General features: G+C 50.2%; 2 protein-coding genes across 7 annotated transcripts in view; both read left to right on the plus strand.

Annotated features, from left to right (window-relative positions):
• The window catches only part of LOC114022341 (zinc finger protein OZF), a 793,526-nt gene that overhangs the window by 439,525 nt on the left and 330,925 nt on the right, over nt 1-23,076 (plus strand). The window lies entirely within an intron of this gene.
• LOC119567472 (butyrophilin subfamily 1 member A1-like) lies at nt 3,427-4,122 on the plus strand. The gene is given in 2 exon segments (XM_037913407.2): nt 3,427-3,704; nt 3,707-4,122. Coding segments are annotated over 2 exon segments (510 nt in total). The 5' UTR covers nt 3,427-3,604; the 3' UTR covers nt 4,117-4,122.

Below are 23,076 nucleotides of genomic sequence, written 5' to 3' on the forward strand. Positions count from 1 at the left end.
GAAGTTCCAGCAGCCGGTGGAAATTTCTCCTGAACTGGAAAAGAGACTCAGTGTTTTTTCCCATAAAAATGTTGCTTTAATGGAGATTCTGAGGCAGTTCAAAGGTATTGAGAGGGGATCTAGGAGGGGAATCAGGAGGACTGTGGGAGGAGATGGGTTCTAGCCAATTGGTTCCTAATGAGATCCTGTGTCTATTTAATGAACCATGGAAAGGAGATAAAGTGAGCAGATGTAGCAGGGGCCCAGGCACCAGGATGTCTGACTGATTCACTCTGTGAGCTTCCGTAGATCATTAAAGTAAAAATAGAGCAAAAACCATTGTGGGCACCTCTGTTTATCTTGCTCCACTTCAGAACTGCAGGGCTTGCTTCCCTGAGTTGCTCAGCATCCACACTTGCTGCTCAAGTCAGAGGGAGCAGCAAGTGCACCCAAATTCAGACCCAGCTCCACTCTTGAAGATGGGGCCTGGTCCAGCCCTGTGCTCTGACCCCATGTGGCCGCTCATCTGGGGCAAAGAGGCTGGAAGGAAGGTGTAAAACTCTTTCGCCCTGGGGACTCCACCCAGCTCAGGAACATTTTTGTGCATCCTCTACAGCAGTGTTTCTCAACCAGGGGTACATCTACCCTTGGGGGTACACAGAGGTCTTCCAGGGGGTGCATCAGCTCATCTAGATATTTGCCTAGTTTTACAACAGGCTACATAAAAAGCACTAGCATAGTCAATACAAACTAAAATTTCATACAGACAATGACTTGTTTATACTGCTGTATAGACTACACACTGAAATGTAAGGACAATATTTATATTTCCAATTGATTTATTTTAAAATTATATGGTAAAAATGACAGTCAGCACCTTTTTCAGTAATAGTGACTGACACACGTCTGTATTTTTATGTCTGATTTTGTAAGCAAGTTGTTTAAGTGAGGTGAAACTTGGGGGTAGGCAAGACTAATCAGCCTCCTGAAAGGGGGACAGTCATCTGGAAAGGTTGAGAGCCACTGCCATACAGGACCTAGGACAGAGGAAGAGAGATTTACTGTTTTCCCCCCATCTGCCCCCTCCCACCCTCCAAACCCCAGTTGATTTGTCTCATTCTCCTTTTGCATTTTGTCAGAACCTAGACCCAGAGCACAGCAAGACTTCAGCATGAATTAAACTTTAGGTTAATCATCACTGGAACGGTGAGATTTAGCAGGCCCAGGCCCTTCAATTGTAATTTGGGTTTATTGACTCAGCATCTCTACAAAGCTCTCAGCACAATGGGGACCCACGTCCTCCAAAGACAAATAAAAAGGAAATTGCTTGGTGGATGGGGCACCTGAGGCAGGGAGAGGGTTGGCTCACTGAGCCAGATTCACCCCGGTTCCAGCAAAGGGAGAGAGAGAAGGCAGTGTGTGACTCTATTCAGGGGCTGGTGCAGATGTAGGCCCCATCTAGGGAAGTCCTGAGCTCCAGCAAGAATGTCATCCCTCGGTCAGTGCTCCCTACGTGGTTTGCAAGGGGGCGTAGTGTAAGGGGCACTTTGGCCACACCCTCTAACCCTGACCCCCTCCATCCGCCTCTCACTAACCCCAGGACTCTGTGCACCTGCAGTCACTGTAGAGCAGTGGCTCTCAACCTTTCCAGATGACTGTATCCCTTTCAGGAGGCTGATTTGTCTTGCCTACCCCCAAGTGTCACCTCACTTAAAAACGACTTGCTAACAAAATCAGACATAAAAATACAGAAGTGTCATAGCCACTAGTACTGAAAAAGTGCTTCCTTTCTCATTGCGTCTGCATGAAATTTTAGTTTGTACTGACTTTGCTAGTCAGTGCATTTTATGTAGCCTGTTGTAAAATGAGGCAAATATCTGGATGAGTAGACATACGTGCTGGAAGACCTATGCGTACCCCTGGTTGAGAACCACTGCCATATGGCATAGATAATTTGTCCTAGGATGGTTGTTAGGCTGAATAGAGGTTGGGTCCATTGTTCTGAGATGCCAGAATGAAAGAGGAAATAGGTTTCAGATTAGCTTTTATTAAAGATTTGCGTGTGTCTCCGTCCCACTGTCTTTTTCTCTCTCTCTCATAATCAAAAACACGGTTATGTCAGTTAAGTGTGTGGATGTCATTAGAAACACAACAGCATGAAATCTCATCTCTTTTTGTCCTTCGCCCTCCAGACACTCTGCCGTCAGAGCTGGAAAGAAAAGGATGGAAATGCCTAGAATCACAGAGAGAGGGTGAGTTTTCAGAAAAAGATTATCTTTAAGTGAATATGATCGTGACATATTCACGAACGCATCGCCACTGTTACACACCTAACCAAAATTGAGAATGAAAAACTCACACCCCTAAAAAAAAAAAAAAAAATGTAAATGGTCAGGTCTAAGGAGAGCCCAAGCTGAACTCACTCAAACAATCTGGATGTAAATCTTAATGCTGAGTGCAGGCACATGCCCGTGAACAGAAGCACTGTCCTTGAGCAGGAAAAAATACCCTTAACTCTGTCCTGTGGGGGTTCCATAGACATTCAAATGATTTTTTTAATATGAAAGTCAGAGGAATGTGTGGAGAGATCAGGATGCAGCTGGGAAGGAGGTACAGAGGCAGCTTCTGCAGCCACAGCTGCCACCTCCATTCACCCATGTGGGGGAACTGCCAGGGCCTCCGTGCTCAGTCTCGGATGCCCAAGCCAGAGAGACAGTTGCCCGAGGCCACATTATAAATCAGGCAGCATAAACTCTAATCTCTTTTCCCCCTCAGAGACTCTGCCATCTGAACTGGAGCAGGGAAGGGGAAAATATTTGGGATCACATGCCAACGGTAAGATCTGGTGGAGATTTTCCTTCTGATTTTCAGAGAAATCCCATGGAAACAACTCTCCCACACACCAGTAACCAGACAAATGCTCCAAGCCCAGCACCCTTAACTCTGACCCCTGTCATTTGATTGGTCATTGACATGCACTCCTCATATTAAATGCAGAGGAATGAGTAGCAAGATCTGTCCTCTTATGACTGCCACAGCCTTCCCCGGTATCTTCCAACATCCTTCCTTTCCTGTGGCCCGGGCTGGGCTCTCCCATTGGAGCAGTTCACTACTTAATGGATGAGGGAGGATGCTGTCCCTCTGACGCTGTCCCCTTCTCTCTGGGCTGGGAATGGAGCTACCTCAGCCTGTGCCACCTCCTGCTTCCTAGTCACTGGTGCTGTACGGCCTCTTCATCCGTTCCCTGGGAGTGGAGGACACACTTAGGGGAGGGCGCTTCCCTTTGGGGTTCAAAGCTGTCGCCTGATGGCTCTCCCTACATCCTTGCTAACAACTTCTCCTTCCTTGCTTGCTGTGTCTCTGCACCGGGAATGGAGTGGCCCTGGCAGGGGGAGCAAGCAAATGAGAAGCTATAGAAGTTGTTCCCCTTACATTGACTGAGGAACTGCAGTGACGTCTCTGCTCAGTCTCAGGTGCCCAGAGCAGAGGCAGCTCCCTGGGATCCAGGAGCGTCCCAGCCAGGACAGGGCTGCTCCGGGGAGTGTAAGAAATGGTCCCAGCCTCCCCCAGGGCTGAGCTCTGCCCTTAACGCTCAGATTCTCTCTCCCTCCGCTCCCTAGTGCGCATGACTCTGGATCCAGACACTGCTCATCCCCAACTCGTCCTGTCTGAGGATGGGAAAGCCATGAGATATGGATGCTTATGGAACAAACTGCCCACACGACCAAGAGATTTGTTTACGAGCGCTGCGTGCTGGGCAGTGAGGGATTCACCTCGGGGAGACATTGCTGGGAGGTGGAGGTGGGGGGACAAGGGGGCTGGGCCGTAGGGATGGCCAGAGAGTCTGTGAGAAGGAAGGGACAGATCAGCTTTAACCCTGAGGGGGGTGTCTGGGCTGTGGAATACTGGAAGGGTCAGTACTGGCCTCTCTCTGACCCCCTGACTTCTCTGCCGCTAAGCTGGGTCCCCAGGAGGATCTGGATTTATCTGGACTACGACCAGGGGCAGGTGGCGTTTTTCAATGCTGATAACGAGTCATTGATCTTCACTTTCCCACCGGCCTCTTTTGCTGGGGAGAGAATCCGTCCTTTGTTTGTGGTCTGGGAAACAGAGTCCCAGCTCAGACTGTGTCCCTGAGATCTGGGGAAGGGAAATAAAAAAAAAATCAAACAAGAAGTTCATGGAGGACAGGTCCCTCAGTGGCAATTAGCCAGGATGGGCAGGGACACAACCCCATGCTCCGGGTGTCAATAAGCCTCTGCCGGCCAGCAGCTGGGACTGAACAACAGGGGATGGATCACTCAAAATGGTCCTGTTCATTCCCTCTTAAGCATCCACAGCATTGGCCACTGTCAGAAGACAGGATATGGGGCTGACCAGCTATGGCTGTTTGCTCCCGGTAGGATCAGAGCATGTCAAACGAGCTTCTCTAGCCTTAAACATCCCAATCTCTATGACCATGGAGGACTCCCCTCTCTCCTAGCCCCCAAGGCTCCTTTACTCGGTCACCCTGGCAGCAACAATGTCTCGGTGTGTCTAGTCTGTGCTGTCAAAACTCTAGAGGGGTGTGATCTGCATAGACAAGCCCATCTCATCGCAATCAGGGTCATGTTACCCTATCTGTCCCTCTGCTCCGTGGCTCCGGACCCGCGGTTCTCGACCTATTTACCATTATGAGCCACAGATGCAGCTCTCTAGATCTTAGGTGGGCTGCAGCCACACAATATATGTACTACCTGCCTGGCACTGAGGCCACAGCTGTGTGCTGATTAGGCTGCAGGTTGAGAACCACCGCTCTGAGCTGAGGGAGGGAGACTAAGGGAGGGGGAGTGTGATATAGGGACTGGGGAGTGACTTTGAGGCCCTGGGGAGGAGATGCAGTGGGGGCACTAGAGAGGGTGAGCTGGCTGTGGGGACGGGAGTGGCAGGGACAGGGCAGAAGGGGGAGAAGAGAAGGGGAATTAAAGTAAAACAAGACAATATGGAGAATTGAGAGGAAAAGGGGGGTTTGGTCACAGGGTCCACTCACTGCTAGGGATGCCTCTGCCTGCTGGCTCTGTGGATTAGCTCCACTTAGGTGCCAGGACATCCTCTGGCGGTCTCCCCCCTTTCTGCAACTCCAGCTGCCCCTTCTCCCCGACTTGGCCCTCTGGCCAGGTCTTTATGTGGGTCTCCCCCTTCTTGGGTACCAAAGCCTTCCAGCGCAAATTGTCCCAGGCAGTCTGCTCTACACTGCCTGGTTTGTGCCAGTGGCTGGTAGGGGAACCCAGGCCCACCCTGTCATTTGCCTTGCTACTTTTCCCCATAGCCTTTCCTGCCTATCTGGCTCTCCTCCCTCTCTAGGGGTTTGCCGGCCCAAACTCCCTCCTCCCAGGGAGGGACTGTAGGGTGCCTGTGTCTATAGCCCAAAACACACCTCTCTTCTCCCTCCCAGGGAGTGACTACAGACTGCTTCCCTGCAGCCCCTTTCTGCTCTCAGCTCCTTGGCTTTATACAGGCCTCTCCTCTTCCCATGCAGCTGAGCACCGTCTACTTAATCGCTGCCCCTGGCTCCTCCTCCAGGGGTAGCCTGGGCGGTTTGGTTCATTGGCCCACCTGGCCACCTTAACCCCTTAAAGTCTTGGATGTGGGTAGACAGCTCATCCTACGGGGAAATCAAAATGAAAAGAGCTAAAGCAAAAGGATCCAGACAGAGGAAAAGTCCCGAGGGGAAGAGAGAAACTCAGGAAAAGACTGAGGAATCCGAGGGGGAACAATCCATAATAGGGGAGAGTGAAGGAGACAGAAGTAAACAGGGATGGGAAACTGACACAGGAGAGAAGGGGGTGGGGGTTCAAAATGGGTCAAGTGAAAGAAGGAAAGAGGGACTTAAAGAGTGGCTGAAAGTGGGACTGTAGCTTCCTGATTCCATAGACAGCGGATGCCACATCTTAGCAAACTCTCAGTTCCCAGCAAAACTTGCCACTTTCTGGCAGGTACCAACAAGCAAAAGGCTGGATGAAGCCCAGGGAAGGAAGCACTGGGATGTGCCATCCCTGGTGGCAGCCCTGCAAACCTGTGCCTGGGGACCTGCCATCTGCACAGGAGGTAATGGGCTGGGGATCCCCACTCAATTGGGGAGCCCCTACTGGAGTCCCTGCCCTGTGGGGTGCATTCAGGGTTCAACCCCTCCACATTTCTTCTCTGCCCACAGCCTCCCCTCCCAGCAGAGATGACAAGTGCCTGCTGATAGTCGGGGGCACAACCCCGGAACAGCTCAACCCCGGAACAGCACCCCCGCTCCAGGAAGGCCCCTCCTCACAAAGCAGCAGCCCCTCTCTGCAGCTTCCTCCTTCCTCTGCCTCTCCCTGCCCCATGCTCAGCTGCCCACAAGGAGGAGGCCTAGCCACACCAATCTGGGGGACATGTGACCCCATGCCCCTTCCCCCACATCACCTCTGCCTTCCAGCCTCAATGCAGAAGTCCTCAGCTGTGCAGCCTCAGAACCATCCCATTGGTTCCTGGTAGGCCCTCTCTTCTAATAAACCTGGTAATACACAGCATACCTGTGGCCAGTTTCCAAATGCCATTTACCATTAAAGTTAATAGGCTGGGACTGGTTCCCTGCCAAATGTTGCTATTAACCAGAAAGTGTTAATATCAGGGATTGCTCTCAAGCGGCACCCACTGGATTAGTTCATGGAAATTGTTATTTTAGCACCTTTAAATAAAACTAGTCTTAAAATTCATGGACATTTTTCTGTATGTTCTGGTATTAAAAGGTGCCTCTCAGTTCCTTTTAATCCCAACATTTATTTGTTATAAATAATACTTTAAAAAAACAAAAAACAAAAATCTTGTTTGTTTCACTTTAATTCTCTGTATTACTATTTATTGACAACTGGACCATGATATTTCTTTTCCTGATTAGCGTGTCAGATGATATAGTCTCATCATGCAGTGATGGTAACACTCTTTCCAGTATTTTGGGAGGATGGTAAAGAGAAGCTACTAAAGCTAAACGTTTTTTAAATCAGCAGGTTTACGCCCAAGAGTTTTAAAAGAGCTGGCTGAGGAGCTCACTGGACTGTTAATGTTGATTTTCAATAAGTCTTGGAGCAGTGAGGAAGTTCTAGAAGAAAGTTAATGTGCCAATTTTTAAAAAGGGTAAAGGGGATGATGTGGGTAATTATAGGCCTGTTGGCATCATGTCAGTTCTGATTGGCTGCTGTTGTTGCCATTCCAGCCTATAAGCCAATGAAGGGCAGTGCTCTGCATGTCAGCCATTCTGCTGCACACCCAGCCTGTCCTGCAGCTGTCCTGGTGCCCAGGCTGCTGCCCTGGGCTGTGGCTGGTCACAGCCCCCCAGGGATGATTGCAGGGTCAGTGCTGGGATCCATAGACAGTAGTGTTGCCAGGGGTTCTGGAATGAGGAGGGCAGGGAGCCACCGTCCCATCATTTTTAAAATTGGGAGGGCTATGACCTTCCGCTTTTTACCATCCATAAGGGCGAGAAATGGGGAGGTGCAGGGGGCAGAGAAGAGCACGCGGGGGATGGGGCCTCCAGGGGAAGAGACGGCGAGGGGGCAGGACCTCAGGGCATGGGCTTGGGGGAAGGGGTGGCACGAAGGTAGGATCTTAGGGGAATGGGTGGTGTGTGGTTGGGGACCTGGGGGGAAGGGGTGGGGGCATGGTTTGGGTCCTGATGGCCCCCCCCCCCGGCCCAGTGCCCCCTCCCCCCATTTTTAGGGACCTTTCGTTGCCCCTGGGTGTTGCCTCTGGAAAAGGACCTGGGTTTCCCCCTCCTCATAGGTTCAGAGCCTCCTACTGTGTCTTGCACATGGTCCCCTCCTCCTCTTGCTGCCTGTAAATGGAGTCACTTGGCTATTTCTGTTACCTTCAGGTTGGGCTGAAGCTTCCCTGGGGAAAGGTTGCTCTGCTCGCAGGGCAGGGACATTGGCAGCCGATCCCCCCTCAGAACTGGGAGATGCAGGCCCAGCAGAAGCCGTGCCCACAGTGGATAGTCACTGGACGTTTAAATCATTTCACTCAGGTGGAACATGCAGCGGCCTCTTGACGTCATTTTACAGGGTTCTTTGCAGCCATGGCCCCTTCTGGAAAGTGTCACAGACTTATTTTGTTTAGAATTACTCCCACCTGCAGCAGAAAGTGGGTGTTGCCCTACCTGGAGCTGACCTTTTTGCTGGCCTGGAATAAGTCTATTATGTTTGAGCATAAGCTTTCGTGAGCTACAGCTCACTTCATCGGATGCTCACGAAAGCTTATGCTCAAATAAATTGGTTAGTCTCTAAGGTGCCACAAGTCCTCCTTTTCTTTTTGCGAATACAGACTAACACGGCTGTTACTCTGAAACCTGTCTATTATGTTTATAACCTGTGAAGGTTCTCGTGCAAATTGTAAGCCTACCTGTCCAAGGAGTGACCCTAAATTCACAGGCAAAGATTTAATTCGGCTGGAGTTAACAATGTAAATCTAACCCAAAGAAGAGCCCTACGTAAGTTCAAAAACTCGTCTCTCTCCCCAACAGAAGGTGGTCCAATAAAAGATATCACCTCCCCTAGCTTGTCTCTCTAATGTAAATATCCGTTATTTCCAGGCAATTACCCAGGAGAATGCTGCTGTTTTCTAAAACAGAATGATTCCTGCATGGGTAAGGATTAAAACAAAACCACAGACAAGTCTGGAAATTAGCCTGTGGGCCTCAGAAACCACACGGTTGGCTGGTTGCCCCAGTTTGGCGAAGAATGATAAATAGAGAGAGAATCTTGGATCAATTTTTAAGAGTATTTTTCTAGCGTCTTTGTTTGTAAAGAGCACCTGGCAAATGAAAGCTGTGGCCTCTCATGGTACAGCTCAATAAGAGAGCATTAACTGGGATGAAATATTGTCCAGAAAAGGCAGACTGATCACTTTTAAAGTCTATGTAAAGTTCCACAGAGCAAATTTATGGAGGGTGTTGGCTGTGACAGTGGGCAAAAAATGTTGATAACCAGTCAGAGTGGGGAAGAAATCTGGGTATGTCTGATCTGGTCTGGATCTTCTCACAGGGTGTGGGATCTGATGCATCTCCTTCTCTTCAGTTGAGTCGTGTCTGATCTCTTCTCAGTGCCAGCCACAGCTTGATCTGGATGACCATAGGCTGCTCAAACCTCTACTTGTCATGATAAAGTTCTACTAGCATTCACCAGATCTCTGTAGCATTCACTGGCTGCCTCATTCTAAACCCCGGGTCTCCACTGCTTCCCTCAGCTAATGCTTGGTGTCTTCCATGGCTTGGCCTTTTCCGGTACTAAGATGGCTCATGAAAGCCTAAGGGGTGATCACCTAGACCCAAAAGAGGAAGTTGAACTGTGGAGGGAGAAGAGCACTGACTGGAGACAGTTGCCTGGCTGCAGCTAGTCACAAGGGCCGCTCCTGAGCCGGGCGCAGCCTTGCAGCCTTTGAACCAGCTGCCATGCTGTAGCATGCACTAGATACATTGCTGCAAATTAACTTCCTCTGTCGCTGGGGGCTGTTGGCTGAAGAGGTTTTCTTTAAGGGAAGGATCTCGCTGCTGCATTTCGTCCTGGTTAATGTACGGCTTGTGATTTGTAGTCATCACTCAACCACATTTATCTGTCTGCTGCTGCTCCCCGTACCGTGGGCCCTTCCTCCGGGCTCTGTCTCTTGATTCTCCATAAAGCCCCCCATGGACACAGCCCTGCACCCGCATGGAGCCTCTGGCAGGCTTGGGGTCTCAAACCCTTTATTAAAGGTTGGTTTCTACACAGTGATCAGTGCTGTCAACTCCCATTGACTGTGTATTTTCCCACCAAAAGCTTTCAGTAAAGCTACTGGGGGAAAAAAACTCTACTGAGATAAACAATTTTAATTTAATATACCCTTATCCTCACCGGCACTTGCCCCAATTTAACCGAAACTGCAGGGCAAAAACAGTGTCGGCCTTAATAAGCTTCTAAACTAATCTAGCGAAATTGGCTCACCTCCCTTGTGTGGAACACTCTTATTTGGGGTTAAGAGAGCCCTAATGGTATTTTGTTTTAGTCAGCAAGGGTGAGATTCACAAAGGTACTTAAGTACTGAACCCCCCGATTTAGACAACTAAGTCTCAGTTTTAGGCTCCCCTGTAATCCACAGCATTCCAGCTGAACCTTTTAGGTGCCTAAACTCAGTTGGTGCCTAAATTGTTACCACTGGGCTCTCATTCTGCTGCCTCAATCTAGGTGTCCGGACACCTCTCTTCCGCCTAAGAACCAGTGCGATCCCCAGACTGGAGGAAGACGGTATTCACTTGCCTAGCTTGCATGCAGGGCCTGATCCAGTGCTCAGAGGTCACCTCCAGATCAGGACCTGTTGAAAATCTGGCTGGATGGGGAGGAGAAAATGGAGGTGCCCACCTTATAACATTGAGCCCAGTGGTTAAAGCATTTAGCTCAGGGGTCTCAAACTCAGTTTACCTTAGGGCCAGTGCCAGTCCTCAAATCCTCCCAGCGGGCCAATAATGTCACTCATGCCACCCAAAACTCCGCCCCCTCACCTGCCTAAGGCTCTGGGAGGGAGTTTGGGTGGGGGAGGAGATCTGGGGTAGGGGATTGGGGTGCAGGCTCTGGGAAGGAGTTTGGGTGCAAAAGGGGTGAGAGGTTGGGCTCTGGGAGGGAGTTTGGGTGGGGGAGGGGGCCTAGGGTGCAGGCTCTGGGCTGGGGGTAGGGGTGCAGGCTCTGGGAGGAGGTGTGGGGGGTGCGGCGATTACCTGGGGCTCCAAGGCGGGGCGGGCCGGGGGGCCTCTGCGTGCTGCTGCCCCCAAGCACCACCCCCGCAGCTTCCCATTGGCCACAGGGGCGCTCGGGGTGGGGGCAGCGCGTGGAGGCACAGCCCCAGCCCGCCCCAGGGCCGCAGGGAGGGGGCCGGAGATACGTGGAGCGAGCAGGCTGACACCGCTCAGCTCCGCTGTGCTGCCAGGGTCCCAGGCCATTGGAAATCGCCTGGGGGGGAGGCAGGGGAGAAGCGCCTGGAGGGCGGCAGGTGGGGCCAAGGAAGAGACCTGTCTCCAAAACTGCCCCGTGGGCCACATTGGGGAGGTTCACGGGCCACAGATGGCCCGTGGGCTGGGAGTTTGAGACCCCTGGTTTAGCTGGAAGATGACATCAATTTCCTCCGCTGCCCGAGGGGAAGCAAGAGTGTGAACTGTGGTCTCTAACCACTAGGCGATGGGGGTAGTCTGATGTGGCTCTCCTCTCTCTCCATGGTGGATAAATGCCTAAATAGTGGGCCAGAGCAAGAGAGAACTATGGTGGACTCGGGTGATCAGGGGCTCCCCCTGGAGATGGGAAACCCAGCATTCTAGCCCCCTGCTCCGCTGATGTCAGCGAGCTATAAACAGCAGAATAGCTTCAACAGGAGAGGGCCCTGCATCAGGCAATCCCATAGCTCAAAGGTTAGAACATGCATCCGAGACCCCTTTCTTTGGTGCCTCTGTACCCACGTGGGAGAAGGGGGACTAGAACCGGGGTCTCCTCCACCCCGGGTGAGTGCACTACCCACTGGGATAAAAGTTATACCGTGGGCACCTCCTCTTCTACGTGGAGTGAGGCAGTCACCTAGCTCAATCTCACACGAAACAATTTAGGTAGCTAAACCGTATGACTGCAGGAGAGGGGTTCCCACTCATGGATCACCAGCAGATCACCAAAACTCTGTGAGAAGTTCCCTCTTGTTGGAACTTCCCACTGGCTGGCTAGGGTGGCTCTCCGCCCAGTGTGCTGGCTTTTGGGAATCCCGTTCTAAGGCACCTCTCTCTTAGATCGCAGGGTGTTTCTAGTGATTTTCTAGGTGCCTAACAGCTAGGCCATTGCAATACCCAGTGTCATAATTAGGGCCCTACCAAATTCACGGTCCATTCTGGTCAATTTTACGGCCATAGGATTTGAACATTAGTCAATGTCATGTTTTCAGGTATTTACATCTGAAATTTCACAGTGTTACAAACCATGAGAGTCCCGACCCAAAAGGGGGTTGTGTGCGTGTGTGTGTGGGGGGGGGTCACAAAGCTGCTGTAGGGGGGGTGACGGGATTGCCACCCTCACTTCTTTGCTGCCTTCAGAGCTTCCTGCAGCCACAGGAGGTTCCTGGACGTGGACAGGGGTGGGTGGGAGTGGGGGGTGTCTGATCTTCCCCGTGATGTTGGGAGTGCCCCAGCCAGGGACTCCTAGCTGCTAGTCCCGTCCCTCCCCAGCCTACAGCAGCTGGCGCCAGGGGCAAGTAGAAGCACCCTGCTGGGTCGCCCCCAACCCTGTTATTCCCTTCCCCTCCCCTCCCCTCCCCTCCCCTCCAATAGCTAGATTTCACCGTTGAGGTCTGATTTCACAGTCTGTGACAAATTTTTCATGGCCGTGAATCTGGTTGGGCCCTAGTCATAATGCCTAAGTGCCACTGTTGATTGCGGCCAGAGAAACACTTCAGTAACAATAATGCACAACACACACTGAACTCAAAGGCGAGTCAGACTGTCAGAAAACAGGGCAGACATACCCCAAGCTGGCAGTGGGTTCTATAATTAGATTTCACCAAGCCAGTGACAAATGTGAACTCCTGGATCACTATCCCAATCTTACCAGGGAGTCATGGACAGTCCCCTTAGAGTCTCCAATGTATCTTACCTCCCAGACAAACTGGACTTTTTGATAATAGTCACTTCAACCTGTTGGGGTATGTAAGGGTTAAGTAGAGACCTGGGAAAACCACTGGTGTACTGGCATAGCATTAGGGAGTAGGCACAGGCACGCACTGTTCCTTCGCTTGATAGATAAAGTGTCATCCTGCCATAAAGTTCCCTTCTGCTTGTTAAGGATTGATAAGCGTTGCAGCTGCATAAGGAATGTCGGGATCTAAGGGATACCCTTTGTGTAAAGAAGTGTTATCTCCCCCTCCCTTCCTTTCTCAACATTGCACTGGGGTGGTTTAGATTACATTAGAACAAATTTATTAACAACAGGACATAGGTTAAGTGATGGCAAATAAAAGAACTAGAACAGTAGTTCTCAAACTTTTCTACTGGTGACCCCTTTCACATAGCAAACCTCTGAGTGCGACCCCCCTTATAAATTCAAAACACGTTTTTATATATTTAACACCCATTATAAATGCTGCATGCAAAGCCGGGTTTGGGGTGGAGGCTGACAGCTCGCAACCCCCCATGTAATAACCTCGTGATCCCCTGAAGGGTTCCAACCCCCAGTTTGAGAACCCTTGAACTAGAGGTAGAGATGGTTCCTAGCAAATAAAAGTGAAAACACGCATCTAAAAGGCTAAAACTTAGTCTCGCAAGGGACACTTTTTGTTTAAGATGGTTTCTCTCTCCAATTATTCGTTGTCCATGACAGCTAAGTGTCTCTCAGTCAGGACATTTCACAGAAGTATGGGTGCTGGTTTCCCTTGTCGTCTTAGGTGAAAGATCAAGACGGAGTATCTCTCTGGCCCTTTTATTCCCAAGGAACTGGCTTTGTTCCCAAAGTCAGGAAGGCCTTCTGGGGATTCGGTCTCGTGTGTCTCTCTCTGGGGTGTAGGAGCCACATTAATTCTCAGGCTCTCAAGTTTGGGCTGCTGTTTTAGGGCTCGTTTACATAAGAAGCGCTACAGTGGTGCAGCTGTATTGTGTCTGGTGGACACACACTATGCTGACAGCATAATAAAACCGCCTCCGTGAGAGGTGTTAGCTAGTCAGTGGGAGATGCTCTCCTTTGACCTAGCACTGTCCACACCAGCGCTTGGGTTGGCATAATGTATGTTGTTCAGGGGGGTGGCTTATTCACACCCCTGAGTGACATATCTTATACCGACATATCCTGTAGTGTAGACAAGCCCTTTGTGTGATAGCTTTGTTTACGGCTAATATGTAAACATAGGTAAACCCACCTTCTTTTGCATAGGACAGACCTGTTTATCTCTCTTACCTAGGTTAGGCTGTCTGGTCTCAAACGTTGGACTTAACCATAACATGATACAGAGGGAATTCATAACTTCATATATAAGGTTAACACAGGCATTTTACAATGATATTGATGACCAGTGTGCTATCAGTTTTCAAATGATACCTTACAAGGAACTTTTGGACAAACGTCATTACAATAGGGTGTGAATACAGGCAGGGCCATCCTTACCCATATGCAAAACACGCAGCTGTGTAGGGCACCCTGTGCAGCTGCGTGCTGCTCCAGTCCCTTCTCCGCCTCTTCCCACCCCACCCCTGCCCCGCCCCAGCCCGGCCGCTTCCCGCCCTGCCCCTGCCCCTGCCCCACCCCAGCCTGGCCTCTTCCCTCCCAGCCCCACCCCTGAAGAGTGCAGCAGGGCTGGGCCTGCACTCACCGGTGGAGGGAAGTGCAGCGACCTGGCCCCAGCTGCGCCGCTAGTGAGTGCTGAGGAGTGGTTCCCCCCTACCCCCCAAGCCAGCCCCGCCCCCCGGTGGAGGCCTGGGCCCCACCCCCCCACTCTCCCTGCAGAGGCCTGGGGCCACACAGCCCCTCCCTCCTCCCCATGCAGGAGCTGCGTAGGGCCCCAGAATTGCTAGGGACAGCCCTGAATACAGGGGTGCTTAAGGGTCTCAAGCGCACACTGACATGCGACCACAACCTGAGCAAAGCTTTTTTCCCGGTGAAATCATAAGTCCCAGAGTGCAGAAGCAACGCATCACTTTGTAATGCTGACAGACCCATCCTGTTCACATGCAGGCTTTTCCTAGAGGCATTTTGATCAGTGAGGGCTCAAATCCCCTGATGCTACCTGATCCTTCCAAAAAAAAATTTTTTTTCACAAGAAAATAACCCTCATCAAAACAGGAGAAACACCAAGCAGACACGGACGCTCTATTTATCAAAAATTTTTGTTTGCCGTAAATATGAGGCCATTATGTAACGTGGAAGGGATTATTTAATACTGAGAAAAGAAAAAGTGGCCAAAATTTGTGCAAAGCATTTTTAAGGCCCCCCTTTTCATGAACTAAAGCAGCAAGCGGATGAACTGTATGATGAATGACGCAGTTACTTTCAGTAGGATTTACCAGTTTCACCATCACCCTCCTTTCTCTCTCCTTTTCACTTCCCTTCACTTTCATTTCCCCCTTCCCTGGGTTCCCATCTGTCACTCTCTGGGCCTACAGGTGGCTACAGTCCTCCTAGGTCATACAGAACAGAGTCAAAGCCCTGGTCTACACTAGGAGTTTAGGTCAAATTTAGCAGCGTTAAATCGATGTAAACCTGCACCCGTCCACACGATGAAGCCCTTTTTTTCGACTTAAAGGGCTCTTAAAATCGATTTCCTTAATCCACCTCTGACAAGTGGATTAGCACTTAAATCAGCCTTGCCGGGTCGAATTTGGGGTACTGTGGACGCAATTAGATGGTATTGGCCTCCTGGAGCTATCCCAGAGTGCTCTGTTGTGACTGCTCTGGACAGCACTCTCAACTCAGATGCACTGGCCAGGTAGACAGGAAAAGGCCAGTGAACTTTTGAATTTCAATTTCCTGTTTGCATGATCACCTGCAGCTTGCCACGCTGGCCAGAGCTCATCAGCAGAGGTGACCATGATGGACTCCCAGAATCACAAAAGAGCTCCAGCATGGACCAAACGGGAGGTACGGGATCTGATCGCTGTATGGGGAGAGGAATCCATGCTATCAGAACTCCGTTCCAGTTTTCGAAATGCCAAAACATTTGTCAAAATCTCCCAGGGCATGAAGGACAGAGGCCATAACAGGGACCCGAAGCAGTGCTGCGTGAAACTTAAGGAGCTGAGGCAAGCCTACCAGAAAACCAGAGAGGCGAACAGCCGCTCCGGGTCAGAGCCCCAAACATGCCGCTTCTATGATGAGCTGCATGCCATTTTAGGGTGTTCAGCCACCACTACCCCAGCCGTGTTGTTTGACTCCTTCAATGGAGATGGAGGCAACACAGAAGCAGGTTTTGGGGACGAGAAAGATGATGATGATGAAGTTGTAGATACCTCACAGCAAGCAAGCAGAGAAACCGGTTTTCCCGACAGCCAGGAACTGTTTCTCACCCTGGACCTGGAGCCAGTACCCCCCGAACCCACCCAAGGCTGCCTCCCGGACCCGCCAGACGGAGAAGGGACCTCTGGTGAGTGTACCTTTTAAAATACTATACATGGTTTAAAAGCAAGCATGTTTAATGATTAATTTGCCCTGGCATTTGCGGCTCTCCTGGATGTACTCCCAAAGCCTTTGCAAAAGGTTTCTGGGGAGGGCAGCCTTATTCTGTCCACCATGGTAGGACACTTTACCACTCCAGGCCAGTGGCACGTACTCGGGAATCATTGTAGAACAAAGCATTGCAGTGTATGTTTGCTGGCATTCAAACAACATCAGTTCTTTATCTCTCTGTGTTATCCTCAGGAGAGTGATATCATTCATGGTCACCTGGTTGAAATAGGGTGCTTTTCTTAAGGGGACACTCAGAGGTGCCCGGTCCTGCTGGGCTGTTTGCCTGTGGCCTAACAGAAATGTTCCCCGCTGTTAGCCGGGGCGGGGGGGTGAGGGGCTAGCCACGTGGTGGGAGGGAGGCAAAATGCGACCTTGGAACGAAAGCACATGTGCTGTGTATGTAATGTTAACAGCAAGGTTTACCGTGAAAGAGTGTAGCCATTGTTCTAGAAAATGTGTCTTTTTAAATACCACTGCCTCTTTTTTTTTTCTCCACCAGCTGCATGTGTTTCAATGATCACAGGATCTTCTCCTTCCCAGAGGCTAGTGAAGATTAGAAGGCGAAAAAAATGCACTCGTGATGAAATGTTCTCTGAGCTCATGCTGTCCCCCCACACTGACATAGCACAGACGACTGTGTGGAGGCAGACAATGTCAGAGTGCAGGAAAGCACAAAATGACCGGGAGGAGAGGTGGCGGGCTGAAGAGAGGGCTGAAGCTGAAAGGTGGCGGCAGCATGATGAGAGGAGGCAGGATTCAATGCTGAGGCTGCTGGAGGATCAAACCAATATGCTCCAGCGTATGGTTGAGCTGCAGGAAAGGCAGCAGGAGCACAGACCGATGCTACAGCCCCTGTGTAACCAACCGCCCTCCTCCCCAAGTTCCAAAGCCTCCTCACCCAGACGCCCAAGAACGCGGTGGGGGGACCTCCGGCCACCCGGCCACTCCACCCCAGAGGATTGCCCAAGCAACAGAAGGCTGGCATTCAATAAGTTTTAAAGTTTTAAACTTTTAAAGTGCTGTGTGGCCTTCTCCTTCCCTCCTCCACCACCCCTCCTGGTGCTTCTCTCCTCCACCACCCCTCCTGGGCTACCTTGGTAGTTATCCCCCTATGTGTGTGATGAATGAATAAAGAATGCATGAATGTGAAGCAACAATGACTTTATTGCCTCTGCAAGCAGTGATCAAAGGGAGGAGAGGAGGGTGGTTAGCTTACAGGGAAGTAGAGTGAACCAAGGGGCGGTGGGTTTCATCATGGAGAAACAAACAGAACTTTCACACCGTAGCCTGTCCACTCATGAAACTGGTTTTCAAAGCTTCTCTGATGCGCACCGCACCCTCCTGTGCTCTTCTAACCGCCCTGGTGTCTGGCTGTGCGAAACCAGCAGCCAAGCGATTTGCCTCAACCTCCCACCCCGCCATAAACGTCTCCCCCTTACTCTCACAGATATTGTGGAGCACACAGCAAGCAGTAATAACAGTGGGAAATCTATCAACTGCATGAAAAAACTTGTACAGATACAGACAGACATCATCTTCCTTTCCAAATGCAAACAGATGGACATCGTACCAAAAGGACTGAAGGTAAAAAATCCATTACAATCTACATACCACACAGACTATGCTGACAGCTTGTGCCACACGCTCTCAAAGAAACTGCGGAATCACCTGATCAACATCCTCTACAGCAAACAGGGGAAGATTAAGAATGAGCTCTCAAAAATGGATACTCTCATAAAAAACCAACCTTCCACACAAACTTCCTCGTGGCTGGATTTTACTAAAACTAGACAAGCCATTTACAACGCACACTTTACTTCTCTACAAAAGAAAAAGGACACTAAACTTTCTAAACTACTACAGGCTACAAGGGGCCACAGCAATGGTTCCCTCAACCCACCCAGCAATATTGTTAATCTATCCAACTATACTCTCAGCCCAGCAGAAGCTGCTGTCCTATCTCGGGGTCTCTCCTTCTGCCCCTCCACCCCCTCGAACATGATACAGTTCTGTGGTGACCTAGAATCCTATTTTCGACGTCTCCGACTCAAGGAATATTTCCAAAATACCTCTGAACAACATAATGATCCACAGAGGCCTGCCTACCAACATTACAAAAAGAAGGATTCTAGGTGGACTCCTCCTGAAGGTCGAAACAGCAGACTGGACTTCTACATAGAGTGCTTCCGCCGACGTGCACGGGCTGAAATTGTGGAAAAGCAGCATCACTTGCCCCATAACCTCAGCCGTGCAGAACACAATGCCATCCACAGCCTCAGAAACAACTCTGACATCCTAATCAAAAAGGCTGACAAAGGAGGTGCTGTTGTCATCATGAATAGGTCGGAATATGAACAAGAGGCTGCTCGGCAGCTCTCCAACACCACTTTCTACAAGCCATTACCCTCTGATCCCACTGAGAGTTACCAAAAGCATCTACAGCATTTGCTCAAGAAACTTCCTGAAAAAGCACAAGATCAAATCCGCACAGACACACCCCTGGAACCCCGACCTGGGATATTCTATCTACTACCCAAGATCCATAAACCTGGAAATCCTGGGCGCCCCATCATCTCAGGCATTGGCACCCTGACAGCAGGATTGTCCGGCTATGTAGACTCACTCCTCAGGCCCTACGCTACCAGCACTCCCAGCTACCTTCGAGACACCACTGACTTCCTGAGGAAACTACAATCCATTGGTGATCTTCCTGATAACACCATCCTGGCCACTATGGATGTAGAAGCCCTCTACACCAACATTCCACACAAAGATGGACTACAAGCCATCAAGAACACTATCCCCGATAATGTCACGGCTAACCTGGTGGCTGAACTTTGTGACTTTGTCCTTACCCATAACTATTTTACATTTGGGGACAATGTATACCTTCAGATCAGCGGCACTGCTATGGGTACCCGCATGGCCCCACAGTATGCCAACATTTTTATGGCTGATTTAGAACAACGCTTCCTCAGCTCTCGTCCCCTAACGCCCCTACTTTACTTGCGCTATATTGATGACATCTTCATCATCTGGACCCATGGAAAAGAAGCCCTTGAGGAATTCCACCATGATTTCAACAATTTCCATCCCACCATCAACCTCAGCCTGGTCCAGTCCACACAAGAGATCCACTTCCTGGACACTACAGTGCTAATAAACGATGGTCACATCAACACCACCCTATACCGGAAACCTACTGACCGCTATTCCTACCTACATGCCTCCAGCTTTCACCCTGACCACACCACACGATCCATCATCTACAGCCAAGCTCTGCGATACAACCGCATTTGCTCCAACCCCTCAGACAGAGACAAACACCTACAAGATCTCTATCAAGCATTCTTACAACTACAATACCCACCTGCGGAAGTGAAGAAACAGATTGATAGAGCCAGAAGAGTTCCCAGAAGTCACCTACTACAGGACAGGCCTAACAAAGAAAATAACAGAACGCCACTAGCCGTCACCTTCAGCCCCCAACTAAAACCCCTCCAACGCATTATTAAGGATCTACAACCTATCCTGAAGGATGACCCAACACTCTCACAAATCTTGGGAGAAAGGCCAGTCCTTGCCTACAGACAGCCCCCCAACCTGAAGCGAATACTCACCAACAACCACATACCACACAACAGAACCACTAGCCCAGGAACCTATCCTTGCAACAAAGCCCGTTGCCAACTGTGCCCACATATCTATTCAGGGGACACCATCACAGGGCCTAACAACATCAGCCACACTATCAGAGGCTCGTTCACCTGCACATCCACCAATGTGATATATGCCATCATGTGCCAGCAATGCCCCTCTGCCATGTACATTGGTCAAACTGGACAGTCTCTACGTAAAAGAATAAATGGACACAAATCAGATGTCAAGAATTATAACATTCATAAACCAGTCGGAGAACACTTCAATCTCTCTGGTCACGCAATCACAGACATGAGGGTCGCTATCTTAAAGCAAAAAAACTTCAAATCCAGACTCCAGCGAGAAACTGCTGAATTGGAATTCATTTGCAAATTGGATACTATTAATTTGGGCTTGAATAGAGACTGGGAGTGGCTAAGTCATTATGCAAGGTAGCCTGTCTCCCCTTGTTTTTTTCCTGCAAAACCCCCCCCAAGACGTTCTGGTTAAACTTGGATTATTGCTGTGCACATTGTAAGATGAGCTGTTGCCAGCAGGAGAATGAGTTTGTGTGTGTGGTTTTTGGAAAAGGGGGGGGTGTTGGGGGGGGGGTGAGAAAACCTGGATTAGTGCTGGAGGTGACCCACCTTGATTATCATGCGCATTATAAAGAGGGGTTTCAAAGGGGGATGGGCTGTTGCCAGCAGGAGAGTGAGTTTGTATGTGTGTGTGTGGGGGGGGGGGGGGAAGGGTGAGAAAACCTGGATTTGTGCTGGAAATGGCTCTACTTGATGATCACTTTAGATAAGCTGTTGCCAGCGGGGGAGTGAGGTGGGAGGAAGTTTTGTTTCATGGTCTCTGTGTGTATATAATGTCTTCTGCAGTTTCCACGATATGCTATGCATCCGATGAAGTGAGCTGTAGCTCACGAAAGCTCATGCTCAAATAAACTGGTTAGTCTCTAAGGTGCCACAAGTACTCCTTTTCTTTTTAGTGGGAATATTGGTTTCGCTGAGGTCTAAGCGAGTCAGCAAACTGCGCCAGCACGCTTTTAAACATCCAAATGCACATTCTACCACCATTCTGCACTTGCTCAGTCTGTAGTTGAACAGCTCCTGACTACTGTCCAGGCTGCCTGTGTATGGCTTCAGGAGCCATGGCATTAAGGGGTAGGATGAGTCCCCAAGGATAACTATAGGCATTTCAACATCCCCAACGGTTATTTTCTGGTCTGGGAAGAAAGTCCTTTCTTGCAGCTTTTGAAACAGACCAGAGTTCCTGAAGATGCGAGCGTCATGTACCTTTCCCGGCCAGCCCACGTTGATGTTGGTGAAACGTCCCTTGTGATCCACCAGTGCTTGCAGCACTATTGAAAATTACCCCTTGCGGTTTATGTAGTCGCCGGCTTGGTGCTCCGGTGCCAAGATAGGGATATGGGTTCTGTCTAGGGCTCGACCACAGTTAGGGAATCCCATTGCAGCAAAGCCATCCACTATGACCTGCACATTTCCCAGGGTCACTACCCTTGATATCAGCAGATCTTTGATTGCGTTGGCTACTTCCATCACAGCAGCCACCACAGTAGATTTGCCCACTCCAAATTGATTCCCGACTGACCGGTAGCTGTCTGGCGTTGCAAGCTTCCACAGGGCTACTGCCACTCGCTTCTCAACTGTGAGGGCTGCTCTCATCTTGGTATTCTTGCACCTCAGGGCAGGGGAAAGCAAGTCACAAAGTTCCATGAAAGTGCCCTTACTCATGCAAAAGTTTCACAACCACTGGGAATCGTCCCAGACCTGCAACACTATGCGGTCCCACCAGTCTGTGCTTGTTTCCCGAGCCCAGAATCGGCATTCTTTAGCATGAACCTGCCCCATTAGCATCATGATGCCCACATTGCCAGGGCCCCTGCTTTGAGAGAAGTCCGTGTCCATGTCCTCATCACTCATGTTACTGTGCTGACATCGCCTACTCACCCAGTATCGCTTTGCCAGGTTCTGGTGCTGCATATACTGCTGGATAATGCGTGTGGTGTTTAATGTGCTCCTAATTGCCAAAGTGATCTGAGCGGGCTCCATGCTTGCCGTGGTATGGTGTCCGCACAGAAAAAAGGTGCAGAACCATTGTCTGCCGTTGCCCTGATGGAGGGAGGGGCGACTGACGACACGGCTTACAGGGTTGGCTTACAGGGAATTAAAATCAACAAAGGGGGTGGCTTTGTGAGAAACTGAATGGCCCCCTCAAGGACAGAACTCAAAACCTCAAGGATAGAACTCAAAACTGGGTTTGGCAGGCCGTTGATTTCACAGAGGGAGGGAGCAGAAAATGAATACAAAACAAATCTGGTCTATTTCTTGTTTTGAGCCACTTCGTCTATCTTTATACATCTTGCTGGCAGCAGACTGTGCAGTACGACCGCTAGCCATCGTCATCTCCTGGGTGCTCGGCAGAAGACGGTGCAGTATGACTGCTGGCCATCGTCTTCTGCTGGCTGCTGATTAAAAGACAGTGCATTGCCGGTAGGACTGAATCGCCATGAAACGAATCTTAAAAGGGAAATGACCTGGCTGAGTCACTCCCATGTTTGCCCAGGCGCCCAATTAAAAGAGCACCCAGGACTACGTCGATGACGGCTCCCAGTCATACTGCACTGGCTGCTGCCAAAAGGCAATAAACTGCTGCTGTGTAGGAATGCAGTACTGCATCTGCCAGCACCCAGGAGACATACGGTGACGGTGAGCTGAGCAGGCTCCATGCTTGCCATGGTATGGCGTCTGCACAGGTAGCTCAAGAAAAAAGGCGCAAAACGATTGTCTGCCATTGCTTTCACGGAGGGAGGGAGGGAACGGCGGTCTGACGATATGACCCAGAACCACCCGCGACAATGTTTTAGCCCCATCAGGCACTGGGATTTCTACCCAGAATTCAGATGGGCGGCGGAGACTGCAGGAACTGTGGGATAGCTACCCACAGTGCAACGCTCCGGAAGTCAACGGTTGCCTCGGTACTGTGGACACACTCTGCCGACGACATGTACTTAGAGCATTTGTGTGGGGACACACACAACCGACTGTATAAAAACGCTTTCTACAAAACCGACTTCTATAAATTCGACCTAATTTCATAGTGTAGACATACCCGAAGACACTGAACAATCATTGGGGCAATGAGCTTGGCGTCTTTTTCTTGATGACATCCTGCTCTCTATGGTTTTTACAGTGACCTCCAGGGAGCCTCTGTTACCAGA

This window comes from Chelonia mydas, chromosome 14 (genome assembly GCF_015237465.2).
Source record: "Chelonia mydas isolate rCheMyd1 chromosome 14, rCheMyd1.pri.v2, whole genome shotgun sequence".
NCBI lineage: Eukaryota > Metazoa > Chordata > Testudines > Cheloniidae > Chelonia > Chelonia mydas.